Source organism: Cydia amplana, chromosome 14 (genome assembly GCF_948474715.1).
Source record: "Cydia amplana chromosome 14, ilCydAmpl1.1, whole genome shotgun sequence".
NCBI classification, from domain to species: Eukaryota; Metazoa; Arthropoda; class Insecta; order Lepidoptera; family Tortricidae; genus Cydia; species Cydia amplana.
In genome coordinates, this window is record NC_086082.1 from 17,068,172 (window position 1) to 17,091,709 (window position 23,538).

Below are 23,538 nucleotides of genomic sequence, written 5' to 3' on the forward strand. Positions count from 1 at the left end.
AAATATAATTATATTTGATGAAACGTCCTTAATTTATGAATTTAAATTTCTATTTATGACTTAATTAAAAGCAATTTAACCGCCTGGAGTTGGCCAAATCGACAATAATCGTCTATTCGATAATCGGCTAGGGTTCGTTTTTTTAACATTAGAAAGAAGATAAGCGATCTAGAGACGTGTCCTTTACCCGAAAAACGCTGTTTTAAAATCAGTATAACTATTACCTAAGAGAGCAAAAGAATGTAAATAATCGTATATATTTTTCAAAAGTGTTTTCAATAAAAAGACACGTAATGTCCTGAATGCCTGATATTGATGACCCCCTGATGACTTCAATACTTTTTATAACTGACCAGGATATGTGGTTGCTAATATTGCAATCTGAATTTAAACCAGTTCAGTATATTTCCAGTTTCTTTTTCAATCCCGTCCGATCGTTCACATAAAAATCATTGCAAAACAACTCGATAAACTGTTGCTAACCGAGATGAGTCAGAGGGTGTTTACTGTTTAAACTGTTTACTTTGCATGACTTTAATGTTAGGTGTTAGTTTCGCATATATGCACTTATTATCAGTGTTATGTAAAGAGGATGTTTACTTACGTCAAGACATATTTCACTTTGATTAGTGGACAAGATATTCCAATAAAAACAATAGTTACATCTTTTACAAGGGGGCAAAGTTGTTTAATTTTTCGAACTAATGTTGACAGCGGAGCGAGCGAAAGACTTTAAATAAAAGCGGCCAAGTGCGAGTCGGACTCGCCCATGAAGGGTTCCGTATTTAGGGGATTTTGACGTATTAAAAAAAAACTACTTACTAGATTTCGTTCAAACCAATTTATGGTGGAAGTTTGCATGGTAATGTACATCATATAGGTATTTTTTTTAGTTTTACCATTCTCTTATTTTAGAAGTTACAGGGGGGGGGGACACACATTTTACCACTTTGGAAGGCTCTCTCGCGCAATCTATTCAGTTTAGAAAAAAATGATATTAGAAACCTCAATATCATTTTTGAAGACCTATCCATAGATATCCCACACGTAAGGGTTTGATGAAAAAAATTTTTTTGAGTTTCAGTTGTAAGTATGGGGTACCCCCAAAATTTATTGTTTTTTTTTCTATTTTTGTATGAGAATCTTAATGCGGTTCACAGAATACATCTACTTACCAAGTTTCAACAGTATAGTTCTTATAGTTTCGGAAAAAAGTGGCTGTGACATACGGACGGACAGACAGACGGACAGACGGACAGACAGACAGACAGACATGACGAATCCATAAGGGTTCCGTTTTTTGCCATTTGGCTACGGAACCCTAAAAACCGGCCAGGCGCCAGAGTTGGACTCGCGTACGAAGGGTTCCGTACCATTACGCCAAAAACGGCAAAAAAATCACGTTTGTTGTATGGGACCCCAGTTAAATATTTATTTTATTCTGTTCTTAGTATTTGTTGTTATATCGGCAACAGAATTGCTTACATCATCTGTGACATATTTCAACTATCTAACTAAGCTATAACGGTATTCACGGTTCATGAGATACGGCCTGGTGACAGACCGACGGATAGTGGAGTCTTTGTAATAGGGTCCCGTTTATCCCCTTTGGGTACTGAACCCTAAAAAACTCCACGGGCATAGCCAGTGGTTCGCAAAGTGGAGTTTCGAGCGTTGCCAGGGTTTCATGGCACAAAAGTTAAACAAACTTTGCCACCAAGTGAAACGCCACTTTTTTTCCACAACAGCGCGAGGTAAATATTAACTGTAAGATACACAATATACCTACACATTAACGTAAATGTAATAAGTACATAGATAATCTCCATAACTCAAAAACAAATACTTTAGGTATTAGTGAAGAATACAAAAAGAAATGCCATGCATTATCGGGATTCGAACCCGGGAACTGTAAAGGGGCCCACTGATTATCACTATTACCAGTCCGCCGGACGATATTGGCCTGTCAGTTAAAAGCAAAATTTGACAGCTCCGAACAATATCGTCCGGCGAACTGTGGTAATCTGTGGGCCCCTTAAAAACCAATCTTCTTATTAAATAGTTAAGCAATAGGTTACATTTCAAACGTACCTACCTCACTATCAAGGGCACCTCAAAGAGACCAGATCAAACTGATTATCTCCCAACTACAATATATCAAGACGCTTTTCTGTAGCCCAATGTGAATAAACAATGAAAACGCATAGTTTTGATACGGGTCAAAGTTATACCCTCGATAGTTTGAGCTGGTCAAAGTAACCCGCATTATGGAATAAGTAATGAGTATAACAATGTATAATTATAGCGAAAGGGTTCGCCCTTTAGATAATAATTATGGTAAACTAACTCGGTTTCATAACCAGTCATTCTATTTAATGAGGCCGTTGGGTGCTGTAACTTTTTATTAGAATGAAATATCATTTCCGCTCTTATCTCTCACATATTCAAAAATGAAATTACTTAACAGTATCTGAAGAAAAAAGTTTTTATACAAATAACTTTGTTTATATAGAACCTACCTACAAGTGCTCGATCCAATGATACCTACTTTAGATAAAAAGCGCTGCGTTAAAGATTCCTATGAAAAATCTACTTTTTAACATAGCCCGGTTACCACATCTGCTTTCAGAAGCCTTTCATCAATTCCAAATATTACAAATTTAAATTAAACATGCCCAGTGAATTCCCTCACCGGTTCAGCATATGTTTGCGTTTCAAACACTCGTGTCCCAGTTTTAAAAACGGTTAAATAATGTTTATACGATCGAGTTGGGTTTTAAAACGGCGTAACTTTGGCCCAAACTCGGAACGCTTACGGCGTTTTGGTCAAAATGGCAACCATCTTGTTTTTATAGCTTGCCAAATATACGCGCCTAGAATAGGGTATCTCTACAACCTCGAGTTTTAATTGCTTTAAATTAAATTTCAATTTCAACTTGTTAACTGTTTTATTTATCCTGAGTTTAGGTATATACCTAAACTATATTATTGCATTTTAAACTGTTATTTATATAGATAACAGTTTAAAATGCAAAGTGCCGTCAGACAGATATAGTAAATATGTAGTTATAACTTCAATCTTACAACGTGTAGGTTATATCTTGTTATAAATACCTAAATTGGACACCATTTTAATATATATTTTTTTTTTTCAGTCTTATTATATGTTTGTTCTCTGTTACGATATCTAATAGGTATGCGTTTTATTAAACGTCAGTCGCTAAGTCACAAGTTTATACTTATACTCATTTAATAGGCTGTAATGTTGATTTAGACCACGATAAGAACCTATGTTTCTTCTACATATAGTTACGAACCATATTGGCAAGTCAGTATGTTATAAATCACAAGGCGTACGCAAAATGTGTTTTATATCTTTGAAATAAAGTTGAGAGTTGTTCAATGTTTGTTAGACCTAAATAGACTTAGCGATGTACCTAGTATATTCTAAAAGGCGATTCAAACGCATCTGGTATCCATCGTGGAATCGAGATAAACGTAGAAACGGCCGAAACTAGTATATTTAATGGCTTTGTTTGTATGTTTCTACTAGATGGGGTTGCAGCCGAACCGGTTCTAGCGCCCATCTAGTTCGAACCGGTCTCAACTGGTCACGAAATCTTACTCGGGCCTATTCGATATGCTAATGTGGAAAATGGCGGCCAGTTTAGTATTTTTTTCTTTTCGCTCCGCTTTTGTTTTTCAAGCTGTTTGCTGATGCGGTGATGTCATTGTTTTCGTCGTCATGGACTGATTGTTTTCGACGCTTAGAAATATAATATTGAGGGCTGAGCGGTCAAACCAGAGATATTTTTTCATTCAAATAAAAACTCCACGTATGTCACATATAGTTCTAATTTCAAAAACCCTTTTGCTCGAGTTATCGGGTTTGACCAGTCACTCCTCGATATACCTATCTATAGCATTCTAATAAGGTTTATAGAAAAGCTAGGCCTTTTTTCGAAGGTGTGGCTTAAGATTGGGAAAGGATCATTGAAACCATTGTTTTTTTTCCATTATTGAAACTATGTATTTTCTTTTCAATAATTTCTACATTTTCTTTTACGGTCTATCAAATAAATATCAATTATAAACAATTGATACATTTATTATTATTGTTAGTTTTGTATATGTCGACATTTCAAGTTTAGAAGTAAAATGTTTTTGTAGCATTAAAAATGTTTTATTGTTGAAAGTGATTCTATTTCTATGATAAGTATTGTGCGTTAACACTGGACCCTACAAACATTTAGATTTCCTTTTAAAACGGTTAGGCTATTGATTTACATTATATGTAGTAATTACACTGGATGAAGAAAATGCATCGTCTGCCTTTTGTCAAACCACCAGAGCGTGCTCGGCGGTACAAAACAAACTTACAAAAAATTACAATCTTTTATATTAACTTAAATAACTTAATACTTTTAATAATAACTATAATATAACGTGAGATCTTTGCAATATATTAGCGGGGCAGCGGCCCGCGCGCTGGCTCCATTTTGCCCCACATGGCGGGATAAGATGGACCATCGCGCGCACGCCGCCTCCCGCTGGCTCTCTCATTGCCTCCGTTCACTCTCGGCACTATAATACACCTCTAACATTATTATCTGCATGCGTGCTCTCATTCATAATAGTATCTTTTTCTCTTTAAATTTTATACATTACAAAAGTAGTATCACAAACAAATGTACGAACTAGTACCATTACGAAAAACGTACACATATCTGACCTCCTCGGAGATCGCCTCTAATAAATACGATACACGAATCCTACAACTTCAGAATAGAATCGAACTCGAAACAAAAAATAATACCTAAGACTAAATCGTTCAGGGCATTCTGTATCACACGCGCGGCAGGCTGAGATCGGGCGCGCGCCGCGCCTGGCGTCTACACACGGAGATACGGGCGGCGGCAGCGGTGGGACGGGCGCGCCGACGCGGGCGAGCGGCTCACGCCGACCGGCGCGCCGGCCGGCCGCGCCGCTCGCTCGCCCCGCCGCGCCTTAAGAGCTTTCTACACCTTCCTGGATTCAGTTACTGAATTCAGGAGGACGTAACAAACTCTTTACAACTCTGCGCCTACCCGTTCGCTTACACTACAACTATACATTACATATCACGCTGTGCTTTTTTTTTCTCTTATTAAAAATATATAATAATTAATATACATATAATAATATTGATATTTGTTAAAATAACGATACGTAGATCGAGGAGGGCAGTCAGTCGACTCGCATCGCGGGTTCACTCCGCTTCGCTTCGGAAGAGCTTTTGTTTTTCTATCGTGAACTGGGGGCTGATTATAATGGTGCCGCCTCGCGTTAAATTTCTGTAACAATAGAAAACATCTGTTAATATCACATTAATTAATTTATACTTTCACATTCACTATTAAATAGTAGGAAACTAAATTGGATTAAAACTTTTTAAAACTCAAAAAAAAGGAAATTTTATAGACTACGACGTATTCAAGACAAGATTATGCTGTACAAAGAACTCTAACTAAATTAAACTATAAAATTAGACTATTGAAAAGTTAGAAAACTTTGATAACTCAGAGTAAAAGTTTATGATAAGAAACTTACTTTAAAAATTGCGGCAACAGGCTAGTCCAGTTCGTCGCATCATGTTCCAGATGCAGATGTATTTCGTGCGTGGTCAGCATGTTGGGGTCGATCTTGAACGCCGCCAGCCTTCTGCCGGCTACGTCCACGATGACCGCCGCACCTCGGGACCCGCAAGGTTCGCCTTCGGCTAAGGCTAGTAACTGCCGCGCCGCCCTCGCCAAAAGTTCGGCGGGGACCAGCACCTCGGCGGCGGCGAGTTCGCTGGCTCCCTTGGCCGCTCGAAGCTCGCGCTCAAGCCTCTGAGCCAGCGCCGCCTCCGTCGGTACCGGCATCGGCGCGTCCCGCCATGTCGGCCCATTCCAAGCTATAACAATAGAGAAGGAACTTTAGAACTAATGCTTATAAACAAAAATGTTACTAAGTTGAAAATTATGTAAAGAAGTTTTTTATTTTTATTTGAAAGTTGATGTTAAAGTTATACAAGTTGCGCAGTGTGGTAAGCGCAGCGCGACTGTCACGTCAGCTGATCGGCGAGCTGCGCGCGCCGCTTGGCAACAGCTGAGCTAGAAAGCCGGTTGCGGCAAATAGAAAGTCAAGCATCCTCACCTTTTTCACTGTTGAACACTCCGCTAAACTGATTCGTGACCGGCAATATCTCCATGTTTTCCAAATTTTTACTTATATTGTACACTTTTTAATACGAAAAATTAAAGCGTTCCGTCCCGGAACTTATATACTAGAAAAATATCACAAGTCTCTTTTGTACTGCGAATGCGCACTCAACCGACCGACTAGTGTATCGTGAGAGATCGATGGGAAATGGAAACGTCCAAGGCTAACACTGCATCAGATCTGATCTCGTAACCACTGGGCTTCGTCACTCGCCCGCGGCTCACTTTTCGACCCACCCGACCCTGTCGCTCTGTCTGACGGACTGACGAAATATCGCGGAGCGCGCGGTTATATAGAGAGCCGCGGCCGGGGGTGCGGGAGGCGAGGCGCGGGCGGCCGCGGGGGCCCCGCGCGCCAGTGTGCGCCGCCCGCCGGCCGCGCCGGTTGTCTCGGCACGCTGCGCGCCGGCCGGCTTCTTTGTCCTACATACGCCGGTATACGCATCCCATTTTACCTAATCTGAAGGATATAACCGTTTATATCCCTCCAAAGTGTTAAAAATAAGACTATCGTTACAAAAGTGTAGTTATAAGTACGTTACTGGACTTTTAGTTTGTAAGTTTCTCGAAAGTTCTTTGTTCACAGAACCGATTTCATGTCGCTTGTAATTTTGTTTTTCAACCGGTATCAGGTAGGATTATAGTATATATCAGACGAGTCGGCGTGGCTGGCTCGTGGACCGATGTCCTCAATAAACATAGATAAGGTATCTGATAAAGAGATTTCAGTGCTTTTCGTTCTCTGCCGGTTTTGTAACTATGTATTTAGCATATAAGTACTGTATGTAATAAGTATCTAATTAAGGTGGTAATGATAAGATTAATTATGGAACTAATGTGACTTATAAGTTCGAATTGTATAAATTGGTTAAAATAATTAAAACTGTGTATAAATGTAAAATAGTGTGTAAACTGTATGTAGGCATGTACATTTTAAAGTAATTTGTAAATATGCCGTTGAAAAATGCATTTCGAAATGAAGTACCTACCTTGGTAAAAATACCCGATAATCGATATATTATAACGGTATAAAAGTGACAATAATATGTATCAACTCATTAAGGAACTCATCAAAACTGTAAGTAAATCTGATAGTAAAAAGGAATTTTTTGTGAAGTCACAAAACTGCCGTGCCAGTCACAAAAGTGTTTTAAATTAAAGTACCTACATAATAACAAAGAACTAACCAAAATTTGTTACAATCAAGTTTCCAAATCACCAACTTCCAAAATCAATTTAACTTACAAAATTACTTTCATGCTAACTTTGTGACTCCAAAAATGTAGTAAAAAAGCCGAAACGGAAATTGAACAAGTTGTAACGCTATCGGCGGTTGCATCAGATCGCGAAAGTTCGAACAATTTCTTGGTCCTTCCAACTCCACTGAATAATGTATTGTATTTGAAATTTAAATCTTACCCAAAACATCTTTTACATTTGACCGAAAGTTTAGAATTTTAAGTTTATGAAGTCATCAGAATAAGCTATGTGCTTAAGAAGCAGAAGTACTGAATTGAGATAATTAGTAGATTTTAAATGTGACAAAAACTTTGTACAATATTAACTCGATTAATATTTAACTAAACTTTTTGCGTCAATTTGAAAAATCAGCATCTTATAACGAAGCTCAAAACAATCAGTGTGTAATCTAGCGCAAAAACTCATAAGCAATAAAAACGGTGTGTAAAAAAGAAAAGGTAAAAACGGTTGCTAGGCCGCGCCGGCCGGCGAGTTGGCCTTCATGACTCACGCTCACAATAGCGATGGAAAAAACATCAGTCGATTCAATGCGCCGTAGGTATTGAGACTGAGTATTGAGTGACTTTTTGTTTATCGAAATCATTATTTGTTGATCGTAAAAGTGTATTTTTTTTTTTAATAATTAAAAAAAAACTGAACTTATGAATAAAGAAAGAAATTTTGGTCAATATCCTGAAACCGATTTTGGTGTTAGGCTGTTACAAACCGACCTTTTAGACGGTGTAACACATAGTTCGCAATTCCCAATTTTTGTGTAAGAAGTAACAAATTATTTTATTATTGCTATGAAAACATTTCTTTCGGTAAAAATACAAAATTTATAAACACCTGAAACTGATAGGACCGACGTTTTAGTAATGAAATAATAAGCTTTGTCATATCTAGATTTGGATAATAGACAATCTGAATCTGACATGATAAAAGTAGATAACATTAAAAATTAAGTAAAACTCAATATCTTCGAAGGTGAAATTCATAGGTAGGTAACTATGTATTAGTCAAATATTACTTCAAAATCGTGTAAATTTTAGTAATTTAGAGGTTCTTTTCAAAAAGAATACATATTAAACTGAAAAGTGATGAATACTCCCAAAATATAGATTAAGAATATATTCTTAATCTATATTTTGGGAGTATTCATCACTTTTCAGTTTAATATGTATTAAAGTGATGTAAAGTAAAGTGATGAATACCTACTCCCAAAATATAGATTAAGAATATATTCTTAATCTATTTTTTGGGAGTATACATCACTTTTCAGTTTAATATGTATTGTTGTATGTATTATAATAGAATAGAAATACTTTATTTGGTGTAAAACATAAAACTTAACCTAACCTATATGACTTCGAAATCAGAAAATTTCGGCAAAATCGTGGTAACTCCAACAGTTTTCTTTTCAAAAACATCGACCAAATGTCGAAACCCACACCGAATCGCTTTATCTAAGCAGTTAACAGCCGTAGCGATAAGACCCGATATACCAAACGAAACTAAACAGTTCCCAAAATAGCAGATTCAGATGTAAGAAGCACGTAATCGGGTTACGAGGTACGTGACTCAGAACATTTAAGTTTCTAATAGGGTAATAGGTATATAACCCGAGTAAAGTTATAATCATGCGATCAAGCTGGGTTTTGTTCAAAGAAATTGAATTAATTCTGAAAACGGTATTGTAACTTACTTAAAAAAATGTTTTAAAGGTTTGATGGCATATTGGGGCGGCTACAGAAAAGGGTGATTTATATTTGACTAACTTTGGAATGAAATTCCTTTGTCTAACATCCAAAAAAATTAAGTCAGTTTGTGACGTTTCATAGAAAATGACAAAAAAAGTAGAATAGAATAGAATATAACTTTAATACTTTTTATACAAGTAGAGTTATAGTGTTAATCTTATCATAGATAGATAGATACCTTTCAAATCTATATAATAAAGGTAAGTCTAAGAGAAAACGTTTATTAAGGTAACATAGTCGAAAAACAACATTACGTTATTTCTTTTCATCAGCTTTCCTTTGTCTAATTTAACTTTCATTTTATACGTCTTTGTCTTTGCCGTTTCAAACACATTATACCTATACCTTTTATGTTTCCTAACTGCCTAGAACTGTCCCATTACTGCCAAGTCTGAGAATGGTCGGATATTAGCAAACGGCGATTGTTTAACAATATGACATCCAGACAATGAGTTATTGTTTGCTCTTTAATTACAATTATCCACGCTAACTCGCGTCCTGTCTTTGCTTTAACGTAAGTAAATTATACCTATGCGAGTCGTTAAAAGGTGATCAGTTGCAGAACAAAGATAATTTAGGAAATTGTGAATTGGATACTATCTTTAGAACTGATATACTCTTTAGAAGTCATAGATATATTCATAAAAAAGTAAGTAGCAAGTTTATAATTTTGTAAGTTTTGGTATTAAAACGAAAATCTGTAAAACTTATCTACTTACTCAGTCTGTTCTGTCGAAATAGTTGTTTTCAATTTTGCATAAGTACATATACTCATTTTAGATGATTCTAAAACGAAAATTTTGTTTACATAATTTACTACAATTTTTTTTTAACACATTATTTTTACAGTAGGTACGGACAGACTGGTAGGTATCTGCTTTTAAATTCGCAACATGCTAAAGGTTAGATTAAAGGCACGGATTTTAGCTTTTCAATAAAAATATATGCCTACAACATTGTATCCAATCGCTTTTAATTTCCGGCATCGACATCAGCGAAATTAAACAAGTGGGCCAAAGGTTTTTGACAACTCCCTGCCATTGTTTTGGACTTTGTATATAAATGTGTTTACTTGTTCAACTCATTTGCAATTTACATCGCTCAAAATAAATTTGAATCATCGTAGGTATCCGAATATAAATGTAAATCAAATAATCGTTTAAGTAAACTTGATCGCTCAGTAGATAGCGTTGTCTGAAACGAGTTTATTAATATGACGCTATTATGATATCAAGAAACGCCGGCAGTGTTTTCTTTATGATATAATAAAGCAAATATCCATTGTCAGGAGTATAACGAGCGACAAGCGTATGATTAAACTCGATATAATCTGCAAACTTGTATAGTATCGTGAGGTAAACAGTTAAAAACTGTAAGTTCGTTAACTTTCACATCGCCTAAGGATTTTTTTTTTCTAATTCCCATGTTCTCAAGCATTAAACTATTATTTAAAATCAAAATCACCGTTTATAATCCTCCATTATAATACGTCACGTCACGTCACTATTATGGGTCGCGTGATTTGGGAAGGCCGTTGGTTATAGTAAAACCTGCAATAAAGTTCTTGACAATAGTTTTGAGCAGGTAGCATCCTTTTGTGGACCCACACACGAGATGGGACGTTTGACGTCCCGTATGGGCCTGTCCCGACCGGTCCGGGCAGGTTTCACAACCAAGTTACCTTTAAGTAGCCCTTTATTCTTGGTATATTCGTCTTGAATGTCTTCAAGAATTATTTTGAGATAATGTTCCTTTTTAGGACCGCTCCTTTTAGTTTTGTTAAGGAATATAAATTTACCACATAAAAACATCATGTAGTGCACTAAGGAATTGCTGTATTAGCTTAATTATGTGTTATCATATTTGATACTGGTGCTAGTTGCAAATACAACATGTTTATGTATTTCAGAAATAGAATAATAACAGTGTTACATTGATTCTACCCCTACACTAGGCATAGCCTGTTCACTAAGAAAAGAAAGCTGTTATTAACACTATTCATCGTATAAACAGCTTAAACAACTATTTTAGACCTTAATGTATTCACTGCATTAAACATCACCTAGATTGCCTCATTCTGTTATGAAGGCTAATATTTATTCAAGAGCTCGATCCAGCAACATTGGATCTCCTTAACCACCTATTCAAATATCACGTTGAGTTTACAGCTTAGTGTAGTAGTCATTTGTATTCGGCTGGGTTGCTCATTTCCATGGCAAATGTTGGCTATAATCAGTATTCAATGCTCGTGTTAACGTTGTGCCAAGTTTAGGCAACCACTTATTAGCAATTTTAAATTAGCTTTGTTTGTGTCGAGTTTCTTAGTCAGTGCCACACGTGTCTGCTATTGTTTTGATGTTATCGTATTTTTCTTTAAGTTTATTATCATTGTTAACATTATGTGGTATGAATATTTTTCAAAATGTATTTTTTTGTAATAAGTACGTTATCATATTTCATTAACTATAAAAATTGTGCCTTACAAATAAGTACAGGTAATCATCTTTGTGTGTATTGTGTAACTTAGGTATATTTTATTTCAGCAATCTTTCTCTTTCAACTTAATCGTCGTTAATAATGTATGTGTTTTTGCAAATAAACTAAAACAAATGCTTATAACGAAAACCTATTATTCTGTGAATGAATTTTTAAACGACCAACTATAAAATGTCATAATTATATTTTTTGTACAATATCTAATAAGCGTGTTACAGTTGTTACCTAGTGTAAAAAAAAACACATTAGTTTAAGTTAGCTTAAGTTACTTATAAGAATTGCCATGCCCTTACGGGGCTCATGTTTGAAACTTTTATTTCATAAGATGTTATGTACAACATGAAAGCAAATAAACGACTTGAATACTTGAATACTTGAATACTTGAATGTTCCAAATTTAAAAATAAAACCATAAAAGCAAATTGTGTTTTAATTTCTGCCTAAATTAGAGACCTTGGTCATATTGGGTTATCACGAGACTATTACTTATCGAATTCGAATGTCTGCCAACCTATCGGCGGCGATAATGTAGTCGTTTAGATAAGTCGATATATTGTGGCCACTTGAGACCTGGCTCGTAATGACAGCTGTTAATCTGCTGACCTATTTGAATACACGAGTATTGTCGAGTATACCTATACCTACAGCCATATTCGAACTTTAAGATACGTCAAATATTATATATCTATTAGACATTGTCACCAAGATATGTCAGTGTCAAACAAGTGTCGAAAGTAACGTTTCTTCAAACAAAAACGTCACTTTTGACACTGACATATCTTGGTGATGTCTAATAGATATCTAGTTTAAAATCCGAATCGAGCCCCTACTCTTAGTAAGTCTTGTTCTATGAATGTGTGTATTCAGTTGGTTCCGTATGATTAATATGATTAGCTAGCTATCTCTGTCTGTACTCATTCTATTAGATATGGAATAGAAGAAGCTTAGTTAACTTAAACGCTTCACACACCTTGCTTATTACAGTTTTATAAATGGTATCCTAATTAGAATTGTAAATAAAATGTTCCTAGTTAGTTCACTAACTAAATTGGACTCTTGCGAAATCCGGTTACACTTTTACGATTTAGGATGTTGAGTTAAGTAAGGTGTGGGAAGCGCTTAAAGCGTAACAAAGCAGAAGAAAATTTTTGCTTTTAAAGCAATTAAGTGCTACTTGCACCATCCCATTAACCCGGGGTTAACCAGTTAAGCCGTTAACCCAGTGTCCAATTTTACTGGTAACCATGGTAACTCCAGGTTTAATCGGTTAACCTCGGGTTAGTGATTTGTGCAAGTGGCCCAGCTATTAAAAGTAGTACTTTTATTGACCTTTTTATTCAGAAGTCTGACGATGGCTGATGAATACTTCTGAATTAAACATGTCACATATAAACATTTAAAACAAAAAAGCACATAAACAATAAACACACATAAGACAATAAGATGGAAAGGAGTGAAATGAAGCTTGGAAAATATCAGAGTGTGGGCCAAAGTAAGTATTAGAGTGTGGGCCAAAGTAAGTATGAGTGTGGGCCAAAGTAAGTACTGCACTGTTTAACAATATAACTGAACTACGCTGCTAAAAAATAGGTATTGTAGGTAAATAATTCCACCTAAGGTTCTATGCCGCATTATTTATGAGTTTAACTGAACTAAGCTGCTAAAAATAGCTATTGTGAGTACCTACTTCCTCCGTAAAAAATATACCTAAAACATGCCATGTGTACATTCATTTTATTGTATTTTGATGTAATCGTGGTAGGTACTATAGATTTATAAGTATAAGTAAGTTCTGTAACTTTAAAGAATGATGCCTCTCGGGGTTACTAGTTTTGTTCAGAACCGGTTATATAATCTCACTTCACAAGTCTCTTATTGAAGATTTCTTTATAAAGAGCCGGTCATATTGTATGGATAGATGCAGCAAATCGACCATTCAAGTTAGTCCACTCTTTGCGTGTCACGTATAAAATCAGGTTGTAACATGTTGACCTTGAATCCCTGGAAGCCTAGCCAAGATGACAATTATTTACAGAAAACGAAAGGAAACCCTAAGATACACGTAAATAATTTGGATACTCAAAAACCTATACAAAATTAGACTTACGGTCCGATTCAAAGTTTAAGATACACCTATAGTACCTATACTTACGTCAATTTCTTTCGTTACTTTAAACATAAACGTCAATTAGACACTGACACATTTAATCCATATAGAAAGAAAGAAAGAAAGAAATAGTTATTTTCGATACAAGTGCGTAAAAGAGGAAATTCGAAATGAGTGGCGATAAATTAAAACACGACCGAAGGAAGTGTTTTAAATCGACACGAGTTGCGAATTATCTATTCGCACGTGTATCGAACAACGTTTTACAGTACATATGGCACTTTAAAGTTTCGACATACGCACGAAAAGTGCTATTTTACGCACTAGTGCGGAAAAGTAGCCCTATATGTACTGTAAATAAATTTATTCAGGATGCTTACAATATTACTTGTCTAATCTATTATTACACTTTTATTACATACACAAAGCCTAAACGTCACTGAGAAGGTCTCCCCTCAGCTTGGTGTCAAGTTACCTTTCGGTATCTTGACGCTGGTCTTCCGTGGAGACCTGTCTAAGAGATTGCATCCGTTTCTAGATCGATTAATTGACGTATCTTACTTCGAATCGGGCAGTTAACGCAAACGCATACGTCACGGTGGTGATACAACGATTCCAGCGTTTACTGCTGTCTATAAATTGTTTTCCAGAGAACGGCTACGGTCTGATAGTAGAAAAACGTCATAAAAGTAGTTGAAAACAGCATTATATACACATTTGTACACTACTGTTCTACATTACCATGCAAATGAAACCACCGAATGTATTCGAGTATTCTAATCTGGCTTCCGTGTACATCAGAGACAAAGGAAAATAAAGAATGTTTAATCTCTGAACTAAGTCGCTACATCATTGTTTCTGTCAAAAAAACTCTCATTTCAGGTCTACGAATAATGAGTAGGTAGTACTAACAATTTTTTTACCCATTACCCTTCAAAACAACTAGTGTTCGGCAGTTGAGGCTATGTATGCCTTAAGTATCGCATTCAATTGAAAAATAATTATTATTTAGTTCCGGAAATAAAGGCTCTTATTTCAATACGAACTTTCCAACTAACTTAAATACATGCAAAAAAATCTCCGTAAATTATATTTAACGTATCTATTTCATTTTATTTAATTTAAACTAACGATTCACGAAAACTGGACTAAAACGGGATTAACGAAATACATCAAGACCACGGCCACAGGGACAGTGTTGGCCTCAAAACGTCGGAGGCAATTTTAAAACTTAATTATACGCATTTAAGTCCCGTTTTCGTATATAATAATGTACATAACTTTTGATTTTGGCGACAAAGCGGCAACGTTCGCGCAGTCTGAGCTAGTGAAGAAAATATGGCCACGTCAAGAGACCGCACTGATATATATACAGTTTTTATTATTTGCTCGTCTTTACCATAGATAGTATCTGTATCTGCAGGTCCATTAACACATTTTTCGTAATCGTGGAGCGAGTTAATTGCTATCTATGGGCGAGATAAGGATAGTGGGTAAGGGAGAAGGGTTTCGTGCCGCGGAACACGGAAAGTGGTGTTTTTATGCTAGAACGCCTTAGAAAACTACACATATACATACAAAAACAATCCAATAAATAACACTTTCTTCACCACACTATAATATTTTCTAGCTTTTTAATAATTTTGTTGCGTTTTCCGATTTTTTCTCAAAAAGATTAAACTAGGGATAAAAAGACGCAGTTTAGCCGTTACAGCATTTATAGAATGTGTCAACATGCATGTGGATCTTTATTTTCAGCCTTAACGACAATTTTATAGTACGTTTTTGGTAGCAATATAATAACCAATATAAGGTCGGCAACGCGCATGTAACACCTCTGGAGTTGCAGGCGTCCATAGGCTACGGTGACTGCTTACCATCAGGCGGCCCGTATGCTTGTTTGCCACCGATGTGGTATTAAAAAAAACAAATGTACCTTAAGATTGAATACAATACAATACCTCTTTATTGTACACCTCACCAAACTCGTAGTTTACAATAAAAACCGGCCAAGTGCGAGTCGGACTCGCGCACGGAGGGTTCCGCACCATCAACAAAAAATAGAGCAAAACAAGAAAAAAAAACAAACAAAAAAACGGTCACCCATCCAAGTACTTACTGACCCCGCCCGACGTTGCTTAACTTCGGTCAAAAATCACGTTTGTTGTATGGGAGCCCCACTTAAATCTTTATTTTATTCTGTTTTTAGTATTTGTTGTTATAGCGGCAACAGAATACATCATCTGTGAAAATTTCAACTGTCTAGCTATCACGGTTCGTGAAATACAGCCTGGTGACAGACGGACGGACGGACAGCGGAGTCTTAGTAATAGGGTCCCGTTTTTACCCTTTGGGTACGGAACCCTAAAAACTCGTAGTTTGAATGGTGGGTATACTTAGTCGATCACGAATGTATTAAAACCACAAACATGGCCCGATCTTGTTGTTTATTAGCGGTTAAACTTCAATTACGTCTCAATTACAATGAAATCATCTTATGTCAATCCTCCTAAGACCCTGCGTACAAATTTTTGTACATATTCTAAACAATATTTTGAACTTTAATTGAGTAACTAAGGGTTCCAAATTCAAAAACAAAAATAATGCTTCTGGGTCTCAGGTAATAAGTTGTGAGACTTGTGAGTTGTGAGTCGTACCGAAGCACAAAAATAAATATTTTTCTGATTCACATTCATAATTTGAAACATTCATACTAAGATATTTATGCTCATGTAACTTTTGATCTCTGTCAAAATCAATTAGTACCTATTTCCTAATGTAACTAGAAATATAGCAAGTTTTGTTTTAGAAAAAATAAAGACAGATGTTTTGTATTAAACACCCAATTCTGCAAAATTTTCAGATTTACATTAAGTACCTATGGTAGATATAGGTACCTACTTACTTAAGATTTGTCTAGGCGATATGTCTCGGAGAAACTAGGTCTCGATGTTCAGTCAGCAGAAGTTGCTAAGCGGGCCAGATGTTCAAAATTATCTTAACGCGACTTTATTTATTGTTAAGAGAATAAGAGCGTGTCAAGCTAATTTTGAACACCTCGCCCGCTTAGCAACTTCTGCTAAGACCATCTAGGCGCAACTTTTATGGAGACCTCACCGTTTTCATTCCCCTTGAGAGTATTAATATGTCAAGACGGTACAAACTGGAAGACGATGAATTTCAACTAAAATACTGACCAAATTCAATGTTCATGTCACACCGCACTAATCCCAAAATTAATTTCACCCCCACATTATTCAGTTTCTGGCTCATAAGTTACCTTCGCTTTCACAATAATTACATTATATACAGGATTACGGGCATTTGGGGCCATTGTTATGATTTATGTGTCAAAAGAGGCCATTATAGGCCGGTCGATGGGGGTTACAGGGTTCCGTGGTAACGTTTTGGGACGGGCTGGGTTAAAGGTAAGGTGGTTCCGTAGGTACACGCTAGATGTATAGTTTAGGACGAAAATATTGGTGGTTTATTTTGGGAGAGGAAAACCTAAGTTGGAGGCGGGACGAGTTGGACTCCACTTTGGACTTTCTTAAGAGGAGCAGTGTGAAGGAACGCACAGTTGAGGACTTCTAACCAACAAAGTGCTGGAGATGGAAATGGGACCTTCAGTAGGTAACGAATCCTAGTCAAATATAATACGTACATATACCTGCAGGCGTGTTATGGATGGCTTTATCCATGTGATAAAATAACTGTCACTTATTAACACCGCGAGATTGAAAGTGACGGACACTGTTTTATCACGCTGTCACGTAGACAAGAACGACCATCATATCCGTACTGGGTGACTCACCGAATTTAATACAGTATCAGCATTTATCAAACAGCAATAGTATTAAACTGATTAGGTACAAACAACATACTTTGTTGAGGCCATTTTGAACATAGTTTTTGTGTAGTTGCATATATCTTTATGCGGGTGCCGAAGGTTTTACTTATGACTCACAAGTCATTTCCTGAACAGAAATTGCTGATTATGTATTACAGTTGATGATACGGCATAAATCAAATAAAATTAATTTCATATCATTAATGGAGTTGCATCGCATGTCCTTTGTTCGTCTAGTTGGCTACTTTCCTGCTAGTCAAATCAGCTTCTTTTTAGGGTTCCGTAGCCAAATGGCAAAAAACGGAACCCTTATGGATTCGTCATGTATGTCTGTCTGTCCGTCCGTATGTCACAGCCACTCTTTTCCGAAACTATAAGAGCTATAGGTACTGTTGAAACTTGGTAAGTAGATGTATTCTGTGAACCGCATTAAGATTTTCACACAAAAATAGAAAAAAAAAACATAAATTTTGGGGGTTCCCCATACTTAGAAATGAAACTCAAAAAATTTTTTTTTCATCATACCCATACGTATGGATAGGTCTTCAAAAATGATGTTGAGGTTTCTAATATCATTTTTTTCTAAACTGAATAGTTTGCGCGAGAGACACTTCCTAATTGGTAAAATGTGTCCCCCCCTGTAACTTCTAAAATAAGAGAATGATAAAATTAAAAAAATATATGATGTACATTACCATGCAAACTTCCACCGAAAATACCTACATAATATCTTGATGACATAACACTCATTGTATTCTTAAGTATGTAAGTACATAGGTATACCATAATAATTAGGGACTTAAGTATAAAAAACAGCCAGACACCTATTAAGTAAGTATACCAGGCAAGTAATTTCTTATCACCTGAATACAATTTTTAGAAAATCTTACCTAACGAAAATCATTAACTATTGGCATAAGTAAGTATTCTTTAAAATAATTTTATCATACTCGATAGGTACCTATAAAAAAACCCTCTTTAGCGCAATAAAGTACTGGGTCCTTTGAAATTCGTTATACATAATCAAATTTAGACGGTAAATCCACCCAACTAGTCCAAAATTCGCTCATATATTTTTGTTTAGGTGTGAATATATATTATTTGAATTTTGTACTTCTAAGGCAAAACATTTTCATAAAAAGAAGAAAAACTCAGGCAACATAATATTAAATATATTAAAATTGGGTCACTCACGTATTTTAAGTCGAGTTGTTATTAAAACTCAGGTAACACCTACTAGATCCTTTAAAAATCGTTAAAATAAAGTGTTTTCGCTGAACGTGTTCTAAAATTCTGTAAGTAAAGTTGTGCAACGCTCTCATACCAACAAACAGCTTTGTTCTACCATTACCATACTCTCCCCTCGAGCCATACATTTTGACGGCCATAACTGTCACCGTCACCGCACGTCACGCCGCCTCGGCCAATCACGACGTGGCATAAAAATAAAAACGCATCTGTCACCCCCGACACCCTTCAGCTGGATTTTCTGTTTTTGGGCAGTTATTATTAAAAATATGTAAGTTTTTAATAGGATTTTTTGTTAGGAAGGATAGTTCAAATTGAACTAATACGATATAAAAAAAAACAACGGATTGCACTCCGGGAATGCCGACAGAAGTGAAAACTCAATGACTAGTCCAAAATGTCTGCAGCACTATGTATATTGACCCGCCCTCCTTTCTATTGAAAAACTTTAGTTCCGAAATTGCTGGTCAGTGAGCTTGTTTAAAATTCGAAATTCAAATTTGTAGCGTTAATTGTTTAAAATTCGAATAGAAATTGTAAAGTTACCTTGCAGACCTCGCATCTAAATATATTTGGTCATGATATTTTGAGTTTTATTCACCAGTACTAGAGTTCACTTTTATTTGCTATTTCATCAAGATGTAGCTTTATTGAATTATGCCATTGAGTTTTTCTTTATTGATTTAAATGCCATCTAAATGAGTGGCCATCTAAACCTTACGGTCACGTGATCGCCTTACGCGGTCTCGAGACTCGAGTTTATTATTTTTTCCCCGCTTTTAGCCGCTAAAGAAGTTTTCACTTCAAAAATCAAATCAAACGATCAAAGATACTAACGTATTTACTTACTTCAAAACAGAATAAAACAAAAACCTGTTAATGTACGAGTACTTATGTAGTTTAGGCACACGGTATTTGAGCATGACGTTCACTAATTCTGTTGATTATGCCTTAAATGTACTGTACCTAATTTAGAAAGACCTTTTATTTTTAATAATGAGAGGTGAACATTTAAGTAGTTTTTATGTTCTTTAAAAATGTATTTAACAACAGAAAACATTGTCGCATTGTTTTTACTTACACTATAAAAACACTTGAAACCCATTCCGTCAGCAAACCGTGTTCATTTTTAACAGCTATTATTACAACTTAACCTTTCTGATATCCACTGTACAAAATAATAGCTTGAATATATCACCCTCTGTTGCTAACTGACACCCTCCAACCAAAAATCAACCTTAACCTTAATACTTAAAGTCGTTTTTACAACTGCCATTATTTAGTTAATAGTTTTGTGAATTGGTTCAATTGAAATTGAACTTTGTAGACTAAAGTTTAAGGTTGCGTTTAGGTATGAGGGTTCAAGGTCAGTCAGTAGGGGTGGACAGCTGACAGTTATTGTTCGAAGCGATTTTGATTCGATCGATTGTTGAGGGAGGACAGACTATTTAGAGTAGGTACCTATTTAGTATTATTAGCGAATGTAAGAAAAGAAGAATCAAATAAGGTTTTTTATTATCATTTAAGTTTATGAAATGTATATGTAGTAATATGTTATGTTAGTTTATACAATATTTGTATAGGTAGGTACTATGGGCCTAATTGCTTCGTTAAAATTTTAAAATAAATAAATGAAAGTTGATTACAAGCCAAGATTTGATTAAAATGAATCTTCTTTACTTATTTGACGGTGTAGGTACCCAAGTAACAAAAGGTTCTATAACTTAGGCATTTTATCACAAAACAGTGATATAGTAGGCCTATAATGGTAACCATTGTGACTGCTTGTACTATAAAGGTTCTATAAAATTAAAGAGCATTTAAGTTCTATAGTTTAGTTCTTAGAACGCTTCTAGGATCATACAAAAGAATCTTTAAAGTGCTGCACTGTAATAGATATGCAAAAAGCTATTATGGTACTATATATTTAATGCTATAGAAGATTTGTTGCGGACAATAAATATTTTTTGTTGAATTTTTACGTTACGCTAATAACTTTAGTTTCTGTCATTTTTCTGGAACCCATGAAAACTGGTTTCAAAATGTAATTTTAGTTCCGATTTTAGTACATGGAATAATCTAATCTATTTTCTAGTTCTATAATAGCTTCTAATAGTCCAGCAAAAAAATTAAAATAATGAATCGGCTTTCCTCTCTGGCTCCCACCGATACTGTTAACTAATAACCTTGTACCATCGTCCATCACCATCAATAAGGGTGGGGAGGGTCGATCCCTAGGGGACACTTGGTAAACTTCATTTTTAATCAAACCAAACGAGATACAATTTTTTGCGCTGGTAACACTCATTCATTCGTTCCTAACTTCACGTTCTGTCATGGCACTGTATCGGAAAAGTCAGTGGTTCAAAAATGGCGGACGGTGAAAGATTTTCTGCGTACTATATTACAGTTTCGGTAAGCTTTAACTGGATTTATTTTATAATATGAGATGGAAATGATGTTAGTGAGTGTGCTTATTTTATTTGTTGTTTATTGAAGTGATGATTAACTTGGATTACATTGATATACGCGAACACATGTTTCGAGTACGGCACGTTTTATAATCTTACTATGTATGGGGAGACATTGTCTTTTTCTTCAGGGGAGATATGATTCCGGGATCATGTCACCCCCAAAGCGATCAAGTATACATTGTAATAAATTTACTTACAAAATGATTCATAGAGCTATCATAAATATTTTCTTTTCTTTAGTAAATCATGCCGCGAAAGTACGACCAGAGAAACACTGATTTAAACTTTCAAGGTTTTTGACTCATTATTGTTTATTATAACGGAATTTAATGGCGAATAATTCAGTTTTTAATTATACAACCGACTTCAAAAACGGAATTATCCCCGTGGCCTTTGAAAAGACTGACTAAAGTTGACATCAACATTTTACGAACTACCCGTACTTGGTCTTTTTTATCAAGTTAAACGTTTTACACACAGGGGATGTTACTCGGTCGACAAAAAACACTTATAACGATATTTGGTTTTCAACCGACGATATTTGTTTTTATGGATGAAATGCTATTTCAATGGCTTTCCGACCTTATGTACTATATAACCGACGGTCCATAGAAAGGATTTTAGGATTATGCAGCTCAAACACCGTCCTCGAAACGTGAGCAGTAAATTTATAAACTTATTTATTATAGTAAATAATAACGACCAGTGATGGGTAAAAAAATTAAAATTGCTGTAGGTATCTGACGCTAAAAATACCTTCATAAGAACTTTAAAAAAATTAGCTTGTTACAAGAAATTTTATGTTAATAACTTAGATTTTTGTTTTTTTTTTTGTACAAAAATTGATTCCCTATTTTATGTTGTTTTATGGATAATACGATTACATTGTTTTTTAAAAGTATAAGATTATGAATTAATATGTGTTTGATATCTTCATATATTAATTTTCTGTAGATAAAGTGAATAAATTAATGTAGATACTACCCTCTAAATATGACATTGCCACTTAAAATCTTTTTACCAAGTGTTCCCAAATCTGGAAGACTTGATCCCTTCGGCTTAGACATCTGATTACCGGAAATACAACTTCAAAGCATGGAAGATGCAATATATATATGTTTGCTGTGTATTTTACAAATTATAGATGCATTGCTAATAGCGATCCGAGTTATAATCAATAAGATCAATAATAATCAATGAGAATCTGGTATGGGGAGACATGGTAAAAATATGTTTACCATGTGTACCAAGAACCAGGGTCACTTGATCCCCCTAGGATCAAGGCTCCCGACCAGGGGTAAACAAGTCTCCCTTACATAGGGGACACATGGTAAAAGTCAACAGTATGGGTTTTCATTAAATAATGATCTAATTTATTGCACAAATCTGTTCTAATTCAAACTATTAATGAAAAGATAAATTCTGAGTCGTATGGTCTATAAAGTTTTTCAATACTACAAATAGTTAAGAAAATGTATGCTAAAAACAAAAGGGGTGATCAACCCTCCCCAGTTTCCCCTACATTTTAAACGTTATTCCCTTATCTATTAAGTTTAAATTGGGTTGCATTATATAATTTCGATTATCCACGCTAGGATTAGTAGATGAGCAATGGGTACCGCTACCGAGTTCGATTGCCGGCTTAAGTCGATTTTGGGAACCTTTTGGATACCACCGCCACTTTGTACTGGCGGTACAGGTACATCAAAAAACAAATTAATTTGTATGAGTGAAAATTAAGGATGTTAGGTTTGGTACTTGTGCGGTTACACTTGCATGGCTTGTGTCATTACGGTTTAAAAATAAATAATAAATAAATAAAAATAAATATGAATGGACATTTTTACACAAATTGACAAGTCCCACGGTAAGCTCAAAAAGGCCTGTGTTGTGGGTACTCAGACAACGATATATATATATATAATATACAAATACTTAAATACACAGGAACAAATATCTGTGCTCATCACACAAATTAATGCCCTTACAGGGATTCGAACCCAGGACCGCGGCTTCACAGGCAGGGTCACTACCCACTAGGCCAGACCGGTCGTCAAAAAAAAAGTAGGTACTTACCTACATACCTAATCTTACTAGAAAAAGTAACCTGAAGTAAGGTACC

The 23,538-nt window shown here is 35.5% G+C and overlaps 1 protein-coding gene across 1 annotated transcript; it reads right to left on the reverse strand.

Moving 5' to 3' along the window:
* Nucleotides 1-4,002: 4,002 nt before the first annotated feature.
* LOC134654256 (protein charybde-like) lies at nucleotides 4,003-6,518 on the reverse strand. The gene is made up of 3 exons (XM_063509723.1): nucleotides 6,178-6,518; nucleotides 5,590-5,935; nucleotides 4,003-5,333 (listed from the first exon to the last, which is right to left on the reverse strand). The coding sequence occupies exons 1-3, from the start codon at nucleotides 6,230-6,232 to the stop codon at nucleotides 5,249-5,251; spliced, it is 486 nt and encodes a 161-aa protein (XP_063365793.1). The 5' UTR covers nucleotides 6,233-6,518; the 3' UTR covers nucleotides 4,003-5,248.
* Nucleotides 6,519-23,538: the final 17,020 nt, after the last annotated feature.